General features: G+C 35.1%; 1 protein-coding gene across 9 annotated transcripts in view; it reads left to right on the top strand.

The window, feature by feature from the left end:
• The window catches only part of PPFIA2 (PTPRF interacting protein alpha 2), a 324,118-nt gene that overhangs the window by 186,729 nt on the left and 117,446 nt on the right, over positions 1 to 19,943 (top strand). For all 9 annotated transcript variants that reach the window (XR_011735916.1, XR_011735913.1, XM_071799596.1 and 6 more), the window contains one exon: positions 13,541 to 13,642. Coding sequence is in view for 7 of the 9 variants with exons in the window: in XM_071799596.1 (XP_071655697.1) it covers positions 13,541 to 13,642 (102 nt within the window). In the remaining 2 variants the exon portion in view is untranslated. The remainder of the gene's footprint in view (positions 1 to 13,540; positions 13,643 to 19,943) is intronic.

Below are 19,943 nucleotides of genomic sequence, written 5' to 3'. Positions count from 1 at the left end.
TTTCTCTCAATGTTAGCTACTGCGGATACAGAGTGATAAAGAAGGGCTAAGCTATAGCCTGAGTCTAGTGGTTTATGAGATTTAAACATATCTGGTATTTAATAGCCTGTAGATGTCCAATTGTGAATGTGTATGTTTTTCACTAAAACACTAAATTTAAAAAGTAATTTTTATTTTCTCTCCCCTTCATATCACTCTTTCAGATCTTGTGGTGACACATGTAATCCTAAACTGAGCTTTACTGAACGGAAGAGCTCAAAGCTGTTGCATAAACACTGTCCTGACCATTATCATCTGTGTTTCTTTAGTTACCTGGAGACACAATGTAGTAAAAGCGGACAGATGTAATATTGAATTGGTGGCAATGTAGTAGGATAATGAACTTCAAACAGAAACAGTACCTCTACAGCACCTCAAAGGCAACTGGCCTTGTTTGAAGTATAACTTTCATTTAGAGCACTGCATTGGGATCAGCAAATCTGATTTAGTTTTCAAAGTGATAGTCGCACTTCAAACAAGCCCAACTGCTTCTGAAGTGCATGTGTGAAGATTAGGTAGCAAACCTTTCTGTGACACACAGTTGTAGTAAGTATTTTAAACAGAACTTAAAAAAGAAAAATCTGTGTTTGTCCATTTCTGATTTTTCCTTATTATGGAGAAACAGAAATAGTGTTCAGTGCAGTCATCTAAGTTGTATAAATAAATTAACACAACTTTCTTCTAGTTCATATATTGTGTAATGTTAATGTGAGGTGACCGCATACATACATAAGTAGTTCTGGCAAGATGTGCAACATAACTCAGGAAAATGGATATATTTGTCATCGGACCAGATAACACACCGCTCTTTAGAAGTCACGGACTAGGTTACCATTTTGGGGTACTGTCCTGCTGGTAGTCACGCTGTTCTCCAGCGTTGCGCAAGCACCACCCATGCCTGAAGGACTAAATAACAAGATGTGGACAGAGAGGCAGGAATTGCCTGGGCTCTGGGCAGAATCAGCCTCTGGACCACTTGTCCAGTGGGCAGCTCGAAAATTTATTGCTACTGAGGCCTTATTTTGATGTAAATTTTGTATGTACTGAATGTAGTCAACAGGGTCCTGCAGAGCTCTTGATAAGCAGTACTTTTTCTTACATGTTGAACTACTTCTCATACCCAAGAGTACACAATGTGTAGAAAATGTAATTTAGAAGCTTTTTGCTCCTTTAATGACTGCAGCACATTATTGAACGTCAGTGAAAATTATCTCTTATCAAAATTTCTGATTTAGTGTCCTGTTTTTCTGAAATCAATGAGACTCCTATTTTTTTTTTCCGATTCAAAATAAATAAAATACTTTAGGATAACAAATATTTTTAATATTAGCATTATTAACTGCTGGGCTTTATCAACTTATTTATTTAGAGAGAAAAGGGTAAGTTTACTGCATTTTTGGAATTTAAAAACTGCTATGTGTTTTACATCAAATATCCAGAATTCTTAAAAAAAAAAAAAAAAGCTTTAAGATATTTTATTAGTGGGTGGCAGCATATCGACGAGTTTGCCAGTGCCTGAATGTTAAATTAAGATATTTTATTATTCCTTTATCTTCAATGTGTGAGGCACAGAGACCAATCAGATCTTTGTGGCTGTGTGATTTCTGATAAAGAAAATGCCATTCCGTAATTTGATGTTCTTGGCATCTGTAAGAACATTGTATATTTTCTCTCAGGACAAAGTCTCTGTCACTAATTGCCAATTTACCAACTAAATATATTTGTTGATGAAGAATGTCTGCAAGTAATTTTCTTGTTTTCTCTTCTGAAGTTTTTAGTTAATTGTTATACAATAGACCAAAGAAAAGATTACTGATAACAATCTCAGTATATAAAACAAGGTTTGAGCAAACTTTAATGTTACTTCTATTGTATATAAAGAAGCAAAATATTAGATTGCTGGAAACAGCAAAATTTTGATTCCTTCTTGAGGTACATATTTGTACTTGGTGGATATTAGATGACTGTTTAGACTAGCTGGAAAGAGTGAATCAACATAATAAGAAAAAGTCATTTATTTGCAGTGTAAGGATCAATAAAACATTTCTACAAAACAAACCACATACATCTTACATTTCTTATCAAATAGAAAGCAAGTGAGTGAAATCCATGGCATAAGTTAACTCCAGTGGAGATGCCAAGAAAGTGCTTTGTGTAAATGCAATTTCATCATAAAAGTCAATATACATTGTTGTCTTCTAAATTAAAGGATCTACCAACAGAAAGTAAAGTAGAATTCACAGCAGTGAAACTACATTCATTGTCATGGACTCAAAAAATTGATATATCCTCCAAATGTCATTTATTCTTCATTCTTCGAGACATGATAAAACCTCATGGATATTTGTCTGAATTGTCACTGAGACAATGTCACTGCAGAATTTCTGTACAGCCAGCTTTGTTGCTTAACTATTCCTATAAAGGGTTTTCCTAATACTGCCCTGAACTGCCATAGCTGCAATTTGACCTGATTATTTATGCCTCACTCTCAGTGCACACAGAGAATAATCACTCTTGTCATTATAACAACCAACCTTTGTCCCCAGTTAAACTTTTATTTTTTAGAGAAAAACAATCTGTTCTTTTTAAACCATTGTACAGATGCCCTCTCCTCTACATTTTGTTATATTCTCATTTGAACTTTCTGGTATTAATCCTGACTCTGGTCACTTCTCTTGATATCTTCCTCAAGAATAAAACCACCCCATACTGCTCCAGTTGAATGTGAGCACCTAGAAGAGTGGGATAATTACTACCAATCTATATTTGTTATTTCTACAATTTTGTTTTCAGAGGCAGGATGGGGGAGGTGATTACTACCAGTTATACCAACTATAATGATGATAGTGAAAGTTGGGAATTTTACTTAGGTCTCTCAAACAAGATTTAGTAAGGTGAGTCAGACGAGAGGCGCATGTCTATAGTGTAGGAGAGATAGTTTTCCCTGTTGTCTTCATAGAAACCCTATTTAGAAAAATAAGCAATTCAAAGATGCAGTTCTTTTCAACCTAAAAGAGGAATCTGTAGCACATTGGGTGTTATAAATCACATCCTATCCTATAAGTGCCTTTATTCTCATTTGCTACTTTTGAGCGACCAGCTCAGATACAGATTTTATTACAACATACCTTTCAAATTATTTAAAGTAAATCCAGCTCAGAAGATCTAATATTTGCATACTCAAGCATCAGTTACCACCTGTTCTTGCCAGGAAAAAGATCAAATGTAGTTTACGTGAAGAGATACATTGATGGATGAGGTCAGTTAGTAGACTTAATTCTGGTTTTAGCTTGACAAAACTTCTTCTGATAAAAAGAAGAAAAAATCTATTTTTTAAACTATTATTATTTCTTAGTACTGAATATGTATAATATTCTGAAATTTGGCAGTTTTTATTAAAAGCAATAGAATTAAGTATATTTACACATTCTTTGTCCTTTTCCTTCTGTATAATTTTTTACAGACTGAGCAAATTCATTAATAAATAAGAAAGAGTGGAAAACAACCAAAATATAATGTACTTTTCACTTGGTTTTACAAAGTGATGATTTTTAAAAATTATTATTTGTAAGTATATTTAAAATATTTCATAATTTAATGTCAGTTACTTAGTACACTATTTCAAATTCTGAAAGGGGAAAATTCTGATTTTACTGTGGAATGTAGGACATGTTCTGGATCACAACAGCAGACTTGTTGACCTGTTATTAATAACTGAATGAGTGATCATGGATAAAATTTACCCAGAGACAATTCTGAGGAAGAAGAGAAGGAGACAAGTGTCAAAACAGTATGTGTTCCCCAAAATGAGGGAGAAGAGAAGGTCATGCTATATTTTGTTAAGTTTGCCTGGAAGAAAACAACAAGATGCTATGTGGAGTGAGAACTCGAAGCAAGAGAAGTAAAGAGTTTGAAAAGTGAGGTGGGCATGCTAAGACTCAACCAGACTTGTAAACTGGAATTGACACCAAAATAAGCTGCACATTCCTTACCAATGTTATGAGACAAGGCCTATTCTGTTTACATATGTGTTGCTTCTTACAGTCAACCTTCACATATCCTCACTGTCAGGATTTATTTTAGGTTATTTCTCAGGGCCATGTGCTGACCTCAATCTGCCTTCTAATGAGTTGTGTGTAAGCGTGTATGTGCTGAAACCACTGTACAGTCTGTAAAGTGCTTCAATAATTTACATATTGTCCAGGGTGATTCCCTTTATAACTTTGTGTTTACTTGAATTTTGCAAAAAAAAAGTAGGATGATAAGCATAAAATAAAACTCCATGCTGGCAATGGGAGGTTGTAGTCATGTAATTCTATGCAACAATTTGTTCATTGCTTGTGATACTTCTCTGTGATCATTTCACATATTTAATATTTAAATGTATGGAATAATATACTTCTGATGAATTGGGAAAAAATCGATCTCATTTGCCAAAACAAATATTTTATGAATTAGTCTGCCATTTTAGACCTTATTTTACTCTTTATTCATAGGTGATAAATTTCTAACCGTGGAATAGTAAATTGTCATCAGTTTTGATGCAGTACAATATTTAATCAGTCAAGACATACTAATATAAATATCTTTTACATTAAAGGGCATCACTTGAAGATAATAATATACTCCAGTCTGCAATGTAACCATATCTGCAAATTATTTATGTGCTTTCAGAAGTGAATACAAATATCTGTAAAACAAAGGCATTGATCATTAAATGGAAAAAAAGTTGATGGTGCAATTTCCCTTACTATATAGCTGATTCACTTCCATACTTCAGTGTATAATTTCATCCTGCTTCTGAAAATCATGCTGCCATAGTACCTCAGTTGAGTAATACCTCTGTAAAACACAGTACGGTATATATAGTAGAACCTTGTGAAATGTGACCAATTAAAACACGTTGGAAGCCAGTTTGCAGTTTCATTCTACACAGGGAAAAAAACAAACAAACAAACAAAAAAAACCAACAAACCAACCACAAAACAAAACAAAGAAACAAACAAAACCTTTAGTTTGGTATAATTGGATTTGCTACATTATAATAATAAAATAGTATTTAAAAGTAGGCTATATTTTTATTAGCTTTAGATTTTACTTTTTTATGGACAGAGGCAGTCAGGTCCTTTGAAGATTTAAGCTTTATAACTTGATACTAAGAGTGACAAATAAGGAATGCTGAATTTTTAGCATCTACTGCCTTGTGCTGTTGAATTTTTTGCATATATTGCCTTGTGCTTGAGATAATCCTTTTAAAGCTTTTGTGAACTCTCATCTGTTATCATAATCTCAAGAGTCCCACAGAACATGGGAAATTTTAGGTAAAAACATAAAAATTTGCTGTCAGTTTTATCAAGTACTTTTTCCCTTGTTCTTCTATTATTACTGTAAGTGTGAAGCCTACCTTTGTTTTAACAGATCAATACCCACTGGGTGGATATCATTCTTTAGAAAGCATAAATTTCAGTGATCAGTATACAACAGATAATACAGAGCACTAAATCGAAATTATTTAAAAATAGAGGAAGTGGGAAAACATTGTTAAAACAGCAGATTGCGTACTTTATTCAGCAGTTTTCCATTACAGAGAAATTGACTGTGATGAAACCAGGAATGCCAACTGGGCACTTTTTAGCTGGAGTCATGTAAAATTTACATTTTTACGTGACAATTTTGCAGGGTAATTTGGGAAATAATGGAACACAGATTTGAGCTTGGCTGTTTGGTACTGATTATAGAGTTATACTTAGGTCATTGCTTGTGGTTATACTACATTTTAGCAAAGATTCTAAAATCATGTGAATTACATTCGTATTATTATTGCCATAATTTCAAGTGGAAACTCTCATAGCAGATTTGTACCCATGTCTTCTGTGTGTAGTGTCAGATCTCTTCCTGAAGTAATCCTGTGTGAGAAACGCATTGACAAAAATTGAGCCTTTGTCATAATACTCATTTTGCTGGGGAGATTCGCGTTGGTTTCAAAAATCTGTGGGAATTTATATGGCAAGTATGTCTTATAGCAGGAAAATTAGGCATATTCCATCACAAGTTATGAAAGTGGTACGTTCTTCCCATTATCTTCAAATTTATCTAGAAGTACTATCACATGGACTAACATTTAAGCAGATAACATCTTTTGGTGATTTTTGAAATACAGTTTTGAATACTTTTGGTACTTTTGTTCTTCTAAAAAATCATGAAAGTAACATGATACAGCTGTTGAATTTAGATGACATTTATATAAAAGTCAGGTTACATATGCTGCAAAACTAAACACAATATGTATATCCACATTATTCAATATGTGCAATGACCTTAATCAGATATATCTATTATTCTTTTTTGGTCTTTCAGAAGCAAATTTTTTTATTGTGATGTTTTTTTGGTTGGTTGAGGGGTTTTGTTTGTTTTGGGGTTTTGTTTGTTTTGTTTTATGGTTGGTTGGCTGGGTTTTCTTTTTTTTTTTTTTCTTTTCTTTTTTAAGGTACTGAAATAGAATTTGGGGTATTTTCTTTTTGCTCAGAAAAAAAAAAAAACAAACGAACAGTTATATTTCTTTTAATTTGGGACCACAATCATAATGATAAATAATTCATTCATGATACTAGGCCATCCACAGAGAGGCTACACTTGTTTGAGTTTATTTCTTCTACTCAGAAAGAGATGGCTGAATAAGTAAATACTCGCAAGACTTCGTTCAAAATCTGATGCAGATTCAATGAAGTATTTAAAGAAGGAATTATTTCTTGATGGAAAGCTCTATAGCAGTTCTCCATTTGTCTACTTTTCTGTTCAGTGAATGGATTTGGATTATTAATTCTGGTAGATGTTAACATGGGCTCTGAGTCTGTGAAAAGTTTTTTTGGTTTTCTGGTTTTGTGTGTGTTGTTTGTTTGTTTGTTTGTTTGTTTTTGTTTGGTTGGTTGGTTTTGGTTTTGGATTTGTTTTTTTTTCCAAGGAGCATTGACTGTGTGCTTATGCTGGGTAAGTGCCTACATATTTCAAAATTTCAGTGCCCACATTTCTAAAAAAAAAATATAGAGCATGTGTGGTGTTACCCACTGTGTTACCCAACTAGTTCTGTTACATAACAGAAATGTCATCCTCTTAATTTTTCTCTATGATTTAATGAACACTCACTTTGTCACATTTAATCATACTTTTAATCACACAGTCCACATTTTAGATGTCATGCAGACCAATTAATAACCCAAACCAGCACTGGTAATTCCTTGATATTTTGAACTTTGTTTAGCGGCTGTGTAAGAGCCACTAAAATCATACCTGAATAAAAGCACCTCATTCCCTATCTGTGACAGCACGGTGCAAGTCAAATGAAGTAACACAGTTAGATTAGAGATTCAGTACTTCAATATGATGTGGCCCACTCACATCATATTTATTGTATCATTTACTACTCGTGGCCAATTTCTTGAAGGGATAAAAAAAAAAAGCACACTTCATAGAAATGGGGAAAAGGGAGACTGAATCAATTATTTTGCTTACATTTGAAGAGAATAGAATAGAATAGAATAGAATAGAATAGAATAGAATAGAATAGAATAGAATAGAATAGAATAGAATAGAATAGAATAATTTCAGTTGGAAGAGACCCTCAGGATCATCGAGTCCAACAATAACATAACCTAACTCTAGCTCTAAACCATGTCCCTAAGAACCTTGTCGAAATGTCTCTTAAACACCTCCAAGGATGGTGACTCCACCACTTCCCTGGACAGCCTGTTCCAATGACTGACAACCCTTTCCATGAAGAAATTTTTTCCTAGTATCCAATCTAAACCTCCCCTGGCACAACTTGAGGCCATTTCCTCTTGCCCTATCACTTGTTATGTGGGAGAAGAGACCAACACTCTCCATGCTACAACCTCCTTTCAAGTAGCTGTAGACAGCGATAAGGTCTCCCCTCAGCCTCCTTTTCTCCAGGCTCAGATCCCTCAGCTGCTCCTCATCAGACTTGTGCTCCAGACCCCTCACCACCTTTGTCACTCTCCTCTGCACTCTCCCTAGTACCTCAATGTTCTTCTTATGATGAGGAGCCCAAAACTGAAGACAGAATTCAAGGCAAGGCCTCATCAGTACACTGGCACAATCACTTCTCTAGTCCTGCTGGCCACACTATTCCTGATTTGTGGAGAAGTACAGAAAACTCTCCATACAAACAGCATGATAGTACAAACTGACCCGATAATTTTTTAAAGAGATTAATTCAGTGACTACTGTATGCTTTTCAAAGTACAGCTTTTATATGAATGAAGAGAACGCAGTTTTAGTCCTGAGAAGCAAACAGGTTTCCCGTTTTTACCTGGGTCCTGTTACAATATGTCAGGGTACATGTTTTCCAACCTAAAACTTGTGTGAAAATGGACTCTCATTTTGAGCAGAAATGTAGAAATAAACATTTCAGAAGACTGACACTAAACCCACATGATTAAATCTTGCATTCAACTTAATCTAAAATCAAGGACTATTATTATGGCTCTTCTCTAGTAAGAAGATAAACAGTGATTTGCATTCAGAATTTTGTAGTGTTTTGTCTTTTTAATAGGGATCAACAAGATTGAAATTTGTGTGCTGGTAATGGCAAAGTTGATAAAATAAATCCTTGTTCACTTAAAAGGCATGGACAATTTCCATCAATATTTCCAAATAAAAGAATAATAAGAAAGAAAGTTCAGTTTACGGGTTTTTTTACAAAATTGGATAGGACGAAAATATAATAAATGAAAGATTGAAACTCCAAGGAAAATGTAGTAGATAATTATTTCCTATGTTAAATGAGTTGTATCTAAATTTGTAAGAAAGCAAATCATTTGACATAGCTTGTGTTGAATGTAAAATAAAAATGATAAAGCCTCACCATTCTTTCTCCATGCAAAGATTAATTCCCTTGTTCATTCCTGAAATGAACTGTGGTTCAAAAATGGAAAATCCAGAGATTTTAGGCTGAATCTCCCTAGTGTCTCTGAATCTGAATTATGTGTGGTCTGGGGTTTTTTTCGGTCTTACAAAATTTATCTTTTCTTTCAGTAGAGTGGAGCTTGGTTGGTTGGTTGGTTGATTGGTTGTTTTGGGTTTTGTTTGTTTGTTTGAGAATTTTTTTTTGGGGGGTGGATTCTGCAAGGCTGTGGGTATTTTTATTTCATTTCTACTCACTCAGTACTGAACTGTGTGCACAGCTGAGCATTGAGGCTATGAGGTCTCATAATTTCTGTGGCATACCCTCAGCTTAGCAACTTAGTTATATACGTTTTCTGCATATTAGGTCACCAAAAATAAACCTCATAGGCATTTCCTGGGAACAATAAGCAAAGAAAGCAGCAGTTGTTACAGCAGTCCCTAGAGGCAGAGATTGAATGGCGAGCGAGCTATGCTGTCCCTCCCCTGCACAGTCCTGCTGGCAACACATCTGGCAGCACCGTCCGCCTGTCCCCAGGGCCTCCGCTCCCGGGCGCCCCTTCAGCCTCTGCTCCAACTGCATCTCAACTGCTTCACCAGGTCAAGACCTTGACTTTTTTTGTTTGTTTGTTTGTTTTTTAAAATTTGTAATGCCTTTCAGCAGCTACATATTTCAGGAGAATTTGTTTTCAAGGCTTCAGCCTTCTCTTCAAAGACAAACATGGGATACATGAAGAGCTGTCATTTTGAGTCAGCTGTTTTTCAGTCAGATCGAGTGTTATAGCCCAAGTTTTAAGACAAAAAGAGAAACAGCAGCTAAGATAGGCTCTGAGCTAATGTTTATTCACACGGCATCTTTTCTTCCTTGGGTTATCATGAAAAACACTTGTTAGTATCCTCATGTTATAGTATAACATAAAAACAGTGCAACCAACTGAATAATTTTCATATAGTTTTAATTCACTTGGGTTCTCAATTGACTTTATAGCCACACAACTTCTACATAAGCTTTAAGAGTGCAGTTGTGCCTGTCAAACCATATTAATTATGCAACAGCTACTACCTTCAGGGCTTCCAAAGTATGACTGACCATGCAAGATTTCTGCTGCAAACAATAATTCCAGATGACAGTATTCCTTTGATCCCTGTGTATGTAGGAGGGAATTGCATGAGCAGAGGTCATTATCATCACATGTCATTTATTACATAACTGGATTATAAAAAAAAAAACATATGGTTTGCTTTGCTTCCAACCTGTGGGAGAAACGCGTTCCCTGGAGCATTCCTTTGTCATATCTCAGGGACACCTTGGATGAAAAGGGTATATTTGAAATCAGTTTTACTTGTAGTTTTGGAAGCATAAACTGAAAAATGAGTTGTTATGAAGTTTAATCTAGTTATTAATTCATCAAAGCAGATATGACAAAAATGATAATTTGTAAAGCTCTAAGGCAAACTCAGTTTTACTTTGGGACTTTCCCTGTAAAAGGCTTATGATACAGACACCAAAAAAAAAAAAAAAAAAAAACAACGAAAACAACAACTCTGCTGTCATCATTCAGTTCAGAGACAGCCAAAGCTCTTCGCGACCGAGCAGTCTCTGGTATTTCAGATGAAGAAAGTTGGCCACTTTAGCTCCAGAGGTATGAAGAGGTGACTGCCTGTTATAAATGCTGGTACTGCAGAGAGCACAGAAGAATTTCAAAGAGCAGCAGCAACTGAATAATTAAAGGCCTTGAAGAGACTGTGCCAGCAACTCAAGTAAAATACTGGACAAAACAGCTCAGCTAAAGTGGACACGAGGAGTTACTATGAATATAAGCTGAAGATATTCCAATGCTGAGAGGGCACTGTGTTAGGTATGGGACTCTCTGAAAGCTGAATTTTGAATAATCTTTTGTTTTTAAGCAAGGGAAAACTTAAGCTGATGACCAAACAAAATTCCCCTAAGAACAAGCTCCATGCTGCTCAGCAAACTAGTAGGAACTCCATTCCTTAATTCTTTGACATTATATTGACCAAAGCATTAGGAACTGTACTGCTGGTAGTAGGCTTGCCTTGGCACAGCAAAGAACATAAAATTTGATAAACTCCTGTCTTCCTATGTTTCCCAGGAAAGCAACAAAATCATGTTATCAGACTACTTGGCCTTACTGTAGTTAAGAACTGGAATTGTAAGTCACCAGATGATGCTTGTTATCCTTTTCACCACCTGTCACCCATCCGGTTGCCCAAGCATATGCCAAAATGTCTATTTTAGTTCCAACTGAAACAATGTAAAGAAATGAGAAAATGTAAATAACAATGGCATACTACACAGTTTACACAGCAAGTTTATTCCGTGAGATTCTGAAAATATTATAGACATCTATCTGTGCTTACAAACTCTATGTTAGTAACAGGAATTCCACCCATAGCGCTGTAAAGTGTCTCTTAGAGGAATATGAAGAAAGAAATATATATATATGTGTGTGATTTTGTGCTTCACAATTCTGATTCAATCTGTCTTGAGATTGCTGGCTTTCTATTAAACATAATATTTTCATTTGATATGTAGCATTAGTTATAACCCTAAGGACAGGAGTTTTTTAAATAAAAATCTGGACAACATAACACTGCTGGACTGGCAGTTTCTGAATCCTAGAGTAAGACCTACATGCAGACATTTTAATGGTAGTTTTGAAAAGTGAGAGAGAAGTTTTTAAATGTAAATCTCATTTTCAAAGCTAAGTTAAGGGCTTTAACATCAAAATACACTACATAGCCTTACAAGTTCATGACTACTAGCGTGTGAAATGAAAATACTGATTAGGAGGTATGACACAGAACATCACTACATGATTCATGTGATCAATAGCTGATCTAAACCAAAATCTACTGAGGATATTAGAACAACACTTTCCTTACTACCATGTGATTTGCATGGAGATTTACTGTGAATCCAGTTTCAGCTGCTGAAAAATGAAAACAAAAAAGAAAAAAACACACAGCTTATTTACGCATTGTTAGAATATCACTTGAAATTTATTTGAATACTTTTTAATATGTTATTAACAGTACCATAGACCATTAACTATTTAGAACCTTGATGGAAACAGGAATAGCTACCGATCTTCCCTCGATCACACTTCAGTTCAGATAAAAGCTGCTTTCAGCAAGTCAAGCGGAAGCAGCAAACCAAGCCCTTTTGAGATCATTGTTAGCTTTTGTCTTGAATAAGTAGATTTAGCCTCAGCTTCATCTTACTGACTGATAGGATAAACCACCTGGACATGTGTTTTTCTTAAACCGCTTTCTTTGGGGGCAGGAGGAAGGCATTAGGAATGACTTCAGTTTAACACCAGGTGCTTGTGGGTGCTCTTAAGCACTGACTATTTTGATCAAACTAAAATTAACTTAATATTTAAAAATATGTATATATCTTTGTTAAACAGTGATGCTGTTCATCAAGACATTTTCTCAACACATGATCACAAATTTTAAAGGCTTTTCATTTTTTGTATCAATGTTTTTGTGAGACATGTAGCATTTTTTTTCTGTAAAGGATAGTATGAACCACTATAGTTTAGAATATGTTGTGCCTATCAAAAATAAACACATATGCAGTGAAACCTTTTCATTATTCAAATGAATGACAAACTTGTGTCTGCCCTTTATACAGAAAAAAAAATAATGCTTATTGTTGACGAGTAATGGCAATGCTAACATCAAGACATTTCAATAGAAATTTTGGCAACTGAAAGATGTGGTTTGAAGAAAACCTATTAGTTGTATGTGTAAAACTTATGATTGGAAGCAACTTAAAATCCAGTTTCATTTTATGTTGTTATTATTTCATAGGAAACTCATTTTAGATTAACAAATATGAATGTTGTTCTGACTCATCACAGCCTTTCGCTATAATGCCCAAATGCATTTTTATAGTTCAAGTCACATATAGAGTAAAAATGAAGGGTTGTGGGGTTTTGTTTGTTTTGCTTTGGTTTGTTTTTTTTTCCCCACAACACATATATTACTTATGTTAATCTGATATTAGATGGATTTTATCAGTGAACACCTTAGCTTTTTTCTCTCATATCATATTGCAACAGCTGCTTTACAGAGAGGCAAGAACACCTACTATGTAGATGAGTTTCTTAGGGACATGGTTTAGAGGTGGACTGGGCAGTGTTATGTTAATGGTTGTCCCCGAAGATTTTAAAGGGAATTTCCAACCAAAGCGATTCTGTAATTCTACGTTGAGTTGAACCTCATTATGTGTAAAACGTGGTGTCTCTGTTGCTATGAAATAGGCCAATTCTGTTCTTCTGGTGTGGTTCTGGTAGCTTATGTATGGGAGATGTTGCCACCATCTTGAACCTACTTTTGTTTCTAAAATTAAATCAGTGTTTCTCATAGGTGTTTTTTTATTAGATATGCTTAGACTTTAAATGGTTTTGGTAGATGCCGATGCTTACATATGCTATTTTAGCTTTGATTATTTCTTAATATCATCGAAATTCTTAAAGTCTAGAATGAATATGTATTTGATTATTCTTGTGTTTACATCTTGAGTAACTTCATATATAATTTTCTTCCACAGGAATTTGCTGCACTGACAAAAGAACTAAATGCATGCAGGGAACAGCTGCTTGAAAAAGAGGAGGAGATTTCAGAACTAAAAGCTGAAAGAAACAACACAAGAGTAAGTATACAGCAGATCTTTTCTCGATAACGTGTGTATGTAAAACAGGAAGAATATACTTGTATATAAACTTAGATATTAATTTGTATAAACAAGACAACAAAATTCCAGCCTTTTAACAAGTATATGAGACTTGCAAGGTTCTAAGTAGCAGCACATATCTACCATGCTACAGTCCTGGAGGAAATAACTGTGTGCGTTTGCAAGATATATTACAAAACCACCAGATTTTGTATATAGCATGGTAAGTTAATTCAGTTTAAATGCTTTCTAAAGCAAGGGACTCATGCAGCTTTCCAGTCTCCAGGATCTGCCTAAGTGGTCTGCACGTATCCTTATCCCTTATCAAGGCAAAAGGCAAGGTTACAACAGACCCAGCTTTCCCTTGTGCCTTGGATTTGATGTGAATAAGGATGAGATGAAGGCTGCCACACATATCACAGTCAGTCTGTTGTTTAGTCTAGATGCAGTCATGTGACCCTTGAAGTAAATGTCATTTGCCATACAGCTGACTGAGGACAAGATTTCAGCCTTAAATTTACTATATTCTAATTCAGTCAGAAAATATTATTGTGTCTGGGAACAAGAATATGTGATAGCACCCTCTGAAAATTCTCAGAATAAAATAATTTGCATGCAAATGTCTGGCTAAGACAGAAAAGGCAGAATTGAGGAAGAAATGGACGATGGGAGCAGAAGAGGCTTTATGGGGTGTGGAAAGGTATGAGAAAAGAGATGGAGTAGTCCCAGATCAGACAGAAGTCAGACTGGTAATGAACATATGGAATAGATCTCAGAGACTCTGAACACCAAGAATGTATCGAAGAATGAAAAGTATTGAAGATGAGAAGATTTAGGCTATGAAAAAGTATGGGAAAAGGAGGAGATGTTACAGCAAACAAGAGGGGAAGATATAGTCCAAGTATTAATGTGAAAGGAGAGAGAAAAATTTGGAGACATGCCTTACCAAACCTTTTCATTTAATAAGTTATCACCCTATCATGTCACTCATACATTCTTGCCAGGATGTAAGCTGTCATATACTACATTAGTTGCCAGAATTTGCTGTACAAGTCATGCTGTCTTTTGTAGTCTCATGTCTGCTTCTTTTATAGAGAAAAACCAGCATTTTATATGCAAAGCTGTTGTCATCATAATACAGTCTCAATGACGTTAGTTTGGAGATTTCTAGCAACTTTCATTGAGAAGCCATTGCCTATAAAGTGCACTTTGCAAACTGAGATTTATGCTGTTATTAACGCGAAACAGTGTGAATATTTTGTAAGAGAAAGTTGCTCCAAAAACTTTCTGTTAATTAAGTACAGATTCTGATAAAGTAATAGTGTGTGGAGGACTGCTGATACACATTTGCAATGTGGAAAGTTAGTCCAGCTAATGCTTCTTTCTTTGATCCCACTTGTGTTCACACTTAGCCCAGCTCTAACTTGACTGTGCTAGCGAGGCTTACCTACCCTCCCAGGACACACTCATGTAGAACCACATGTACTGGAACTACTGACTACAACAACTTTTGTCCCAAGTAGCACTTCCTACTACTTTTAAATAAAGATGCTGAGTTCCAAATGCTCAGATTGCTGTTTCTGAATTTTTTAATCCAACCTTTTATTTCCCTGGGATAACAGTATAAAGATACTGTTTGAAGTAACTGCTGCTTCAAACTGGAGATCAACAAGAAGAAATGAAAGTGGCAACTCTGTCAGGTTCTGACTACATTTCAATTATGCCTCACCAGCAGATACTCTTTATTCTAGACACACACCTATGTGTTTGTTTATTTCTTGGCAACAGCCTCATACGGTTTCTGCCAATCTCCACCAGAATAAACAAAAAAAAACCAAAATAACATTGAAAATTACAACTGCTCTATGCCAAGCTGCACTGGCAGACCCTGACAGTAACGTGTATTAGAGAAACACCACAATGGAATTATCTTATTTGGGGCCCATGCACTCCAGGCCTCAGCCAAAATACCAGAGTTTAATTTTTTACCTAAATACATAATCAAGTTCCTACTTAATCCTTCTAGCAGCATTCTTAAGCAAAGCTTCCTAGTGACATCCTGAATATGTCTTTTTAGTGCATATCGTGATTAAATTTTTCTGACATAATACAGTAGAAAATTGTCAATAACTTTGTACTTTCTTCAAGTAGAAACAAGTCAAGAACTTAGTTGGCAACTTTATCAATACATAAGGTAAAATAGAAAATGCAGGAGCATATGTGTATGTATTGATTGGTGTGGCATTGCTGACAGGAAGACAAACGGGTTCTCTCTGGAAAATCATTGCATGGGACTTTGTATACATATACAAAAATATCCTAATAGAAACTGTTCCAGCTAGAGTATTCTCTAACTAGAATTATCATTGATAGCACGTCTAAAGACATTGTCTTTTCTGAAGCTGGAACACAGGTCTATGTGATCTAGCATATTTAATGGAAATTCTAAATATTTTAAGAACTAAGTTTAAATTAAAACTGGAAGCTATTTTTGTCTCAAACTGTATTCTTTAAAAGTAGAAAAAGTTTGTAGAAGTAACTTATTAAATCGGAATATAATTATGAGGAAATTTGGGCTATGGTTTGACAGCTGAAACAAAGAATCCGTTACAATACTGATATGGATTAATCTGATGATGTATTTTTCACTACAACAACAACAAAAAAAAGCCAGACACATACATATGCTTTTTGCATAGAGCTTGAAATGTTTCTTAAATTGGTCTGAAATATTTTAGTTCAAGTGGTTTTAGAAACAAAAATTAAGCCTATATTCATGAATGAAACAGCAGTAACAGAGACAGTGTCATTGCCTTTCTTTTACTTAATACCTCAGGAGCTCAACCATTTATTAAAGTGAACAAGGGTGACTTAGATTTCCTTTTATTCATATTTTATTGTCTCAATTCCTTAGTGAATGGTTTATGAAATATCTTCAATTAGGCATTACAGTCTCATAATACCCACAGATAAGAAATTAACCCTATATTTTATTATTAAATTTCCCTTTTATTGTGTTGCAAAACTCTAAGAACATATTTCAAAGTATGGGTTTAACTCCTTTATTTAGCTTCTTTTCTTAGAGGTCCTTTTACTTACATCAGTTTCATAGGTGCTGAAACTCAATTGGGCACTCATTTTCTTTTTAAAAATGATAACGTGAGTTCTTATATTCTGAAAGCACTATACACATAAAAATAAGTGTAACTGTTTCCCAAAGTTCTGTAAAGGCAAAATCATTGTTTCACTAATGGAAATGACGGTAATTTTCATTATTTTTGCCTCAATATTATGATCTATCTTCTAGACTCAAGTATTTTTTCTTTCAAAATAAGGACTTCTGTCAGAGAAAACAGGGTGACAATAGGTAGTAATGTAATATATAGTAATTCAATACCTATATTCTCAGACACTGTATAATAGTTATTATATTTATATTCATTATTCTCACAAAAGCCCTTTTCTTTATTTCTATTACTTTCTCTCATTATCCTGATTATTACATTTTCTTTCCTACTTTTGCTTCCTATATATGTGTTTCCATTAACGTTCTAGGCTGCCAGTATTTTCATTCCTGTCTTGGAGGTACAGAAGGACAGACATTGGACAAATGCTGTAGTTAGGCTGTAACTTTCTTCTTTCAAAGAAAGATTTTCACCAGCAATTTACCATTATAACGATTTGAGGTCACCCCAGATGACCACAGGTGCAAATTTCCACCACTTCAGAACAATGAAGAAAATGGCTGGTTTTGTGACTGGGTTTAGAGTTGATCTTCAGCTCCATGTCTGCTTATTTTACTTGTCTTCTTTGCTTGTGCCAGAGATGGAGATTCACTGAACAATGTTCGTTCCCAATATAGATTGAAAGGAAATTCAATATTGCCTGTGCTTGTGAGAATTTTAATCTGCACCACAAAAGTGAATTGCCTTCTAATTGGGTTGCCCCATTCCTCCAAGGAATCCCTTAAGCTAAATGTGTCTCATTTGAGTAAATCCCTTATATTTTATATTTTTCCCTGTATTCCATTATTTACACCTTTTCTCTCCATCGCTCTCTCCTGATTCTTTTGTTTCTCAATTTGTTATCCTGCTGTGACCTGTTTTTTGTATTACAAACAGGTTTGTTGAAAACTAAGTTTAGATAAAATATTTTGTATTGATTAAAATCCAAGTCCTGTAGTAATACAAACTCCACTGAGTCACACTAATTTCAACTTACTGAGTCATCATTCCTGAAAAAGAATGTTTTAAGTTTTTTCATTTTCCATATGCAAATCAGTGTCCATGTAGTAAAGACGGTATAGTATCATATAGGTAGGTGACAAGCTATACTGATGTAGTTTATATCATTAAATTTAAGCACGCATTTTACAGAAATCAACCTCTTCCATAAGTGCTTTGGAAGTGATTCGACAAATAGAGGAATCTGGGTATATTCTAACAATTTTCTCTGGTTTTCATTAGCATTTTAAGGATGCTTCATTCACTTCACAATATATGCACTAGAGCATTTTTTAGTCCTTAAATAATTATTTTGAAACATTCTCTAAATCCAGAGCTCCAGAAGCCTTCATCCCATTCAGCTAATTATCAGCAGAGCATCTTGAGCATCCTAGAATTTGCCTAGCATAAGAGTAAAAATCATTTGTCAGATTATTCCATAATTCATTGTCAAGCTTATGGTTTTCAGTAGGAAAAGCACAGCAATGATACGTGGGTGATTCTGTCCTGCCTGCTGCCCTTGATCTTCGCCTTCTTTTCTCTGCAAGTTGTCTGTCCCTCCGAGTGCTCGACAACTGTAGCAGCTTGACACAATGTGAAGGAGCAGAACATGCTCAGCAGCCCATGGTCTTCCTTAATGCCAGAGTTTAATTGCAACATACTAAAAGCCCCAAAGCTGTTTCTAGCAATTCTTTTGTAGTTCAAGTGAACTATCAATATTGTGATGATGTTACGTGGTGTTCTCACAAATATTTGGAATAGTAATTATTGAACTCTATAGGGGGACAAGACCTCAGCGTGCCCACATACCCACAAGATATTGCAATTTACTTCAGTCATTAAACTTCAACATTGCTTGGACACACCGTTATCTTTAATGTCAATTTTATATGTTTATATGTCCTTTCTCCCATCATCGTAGCAATGGGACACTTTGTAGTTCTGACAGTGTAGTTACATTTGCTGTTCTCAGGGAAGTAGGGAAGATCTCTTACTCCTTTTTTTTTTACTTTTTTTTTTTTTTAATATAATTGTAACTGGGGCACAGATGGATAAAATAGCAGTATCATTTTAGCAGAGCAGGGGGAAAGGATTTGCCATCAGGTGCTCAGTCACAGTCAGGTGTTCTAACCCGTGGGTTATACTTCCCTTTCAGCACAGCTGGGGCTAATGTGGCACTTGGAGACCTGGTTAATATAATAATTCTCTCTGCTCAGCTGGATTTGCTTTAAGCAGTGCTCACGGAATTTTAGAGAAATAGAGTTGACTTTTGTTGAAAAGCAAAAATAAGAAATTTTTTCGTGCCAGAAACCGATGTCAGCATGCCATCTTGAGAATACCTAGGGCTGACAGTAGAGAAAATTCCAGTGTTAGGAGGTAGTTTCTGGAAAAATGTACTGCTGCAAACTGACTAGCTTGAGTGAAAAAGAACAGGAAGAAAAAGCATGAAATGTTCAGAACTAGTGAAGTAATTCTTCATGAGTATTTTGACACTTAGCTATGGCATCAGCTCATCTGTCTTTATGTAGTGCAGGTATTGAAATATGGCTTTGTCACCTCTAAAACTGTAATTCTAATCTAAAGGCAAAATTAACTTTTGTGTATATTAAATGGATGACTTTCATTAGGGTTAGTTTTATGTATTGTACCTGTTTTGATCATGTCAGTAACTTAACCTAAAGTTAAATGTTATCTGTTGCTGTACAAAGGTCTAAGGTGCTGCTCTGTTCGTCCCACATGGTAACCTCGTTCATGTTCAACCCATTAGAAATTCTGAGTTCCCACCACCCTACCCTCTTCTTGTACTTGGAACCTTATTTAACTTTTTTTCCCTTTTCATCACTCTTTTCAATCTTCATTCTTCCTTCTCTTAACAGGATTCTTGTCTTCTATCAAATTCCCTCTTGAGATTGTCTACACCAGTTCAAAATGGGGTGCTGCTTATATATATGTATTTTTTTTCCTGTGGTCCTTATTTATCTCTGTGCTATAGGTTATTCATAATTCCTTCTATCATTAAAGTCTTTATGTCAATAATTTTGTGTCACCTTCACTTT

This window comes from Patagioenas fasciata, chromosome 1, assembly GCF_037038585.1.
Source record: "Patagioenas fasciata isolate bPatFas1 chromosome 1, bPatFas1.hap1, whole genome shotgun sequence".
Lineage (NCBI taxonomy): Eukaryota > Metazoa > Chordata > Aves > Columbiformes > Columbidae > Patagioenas > Patagioenas fasciata.
Note: the sequence above shows the minus strand (reverse complement) of the source record. Positions and strands in the feature narration are given on the sequence as shown.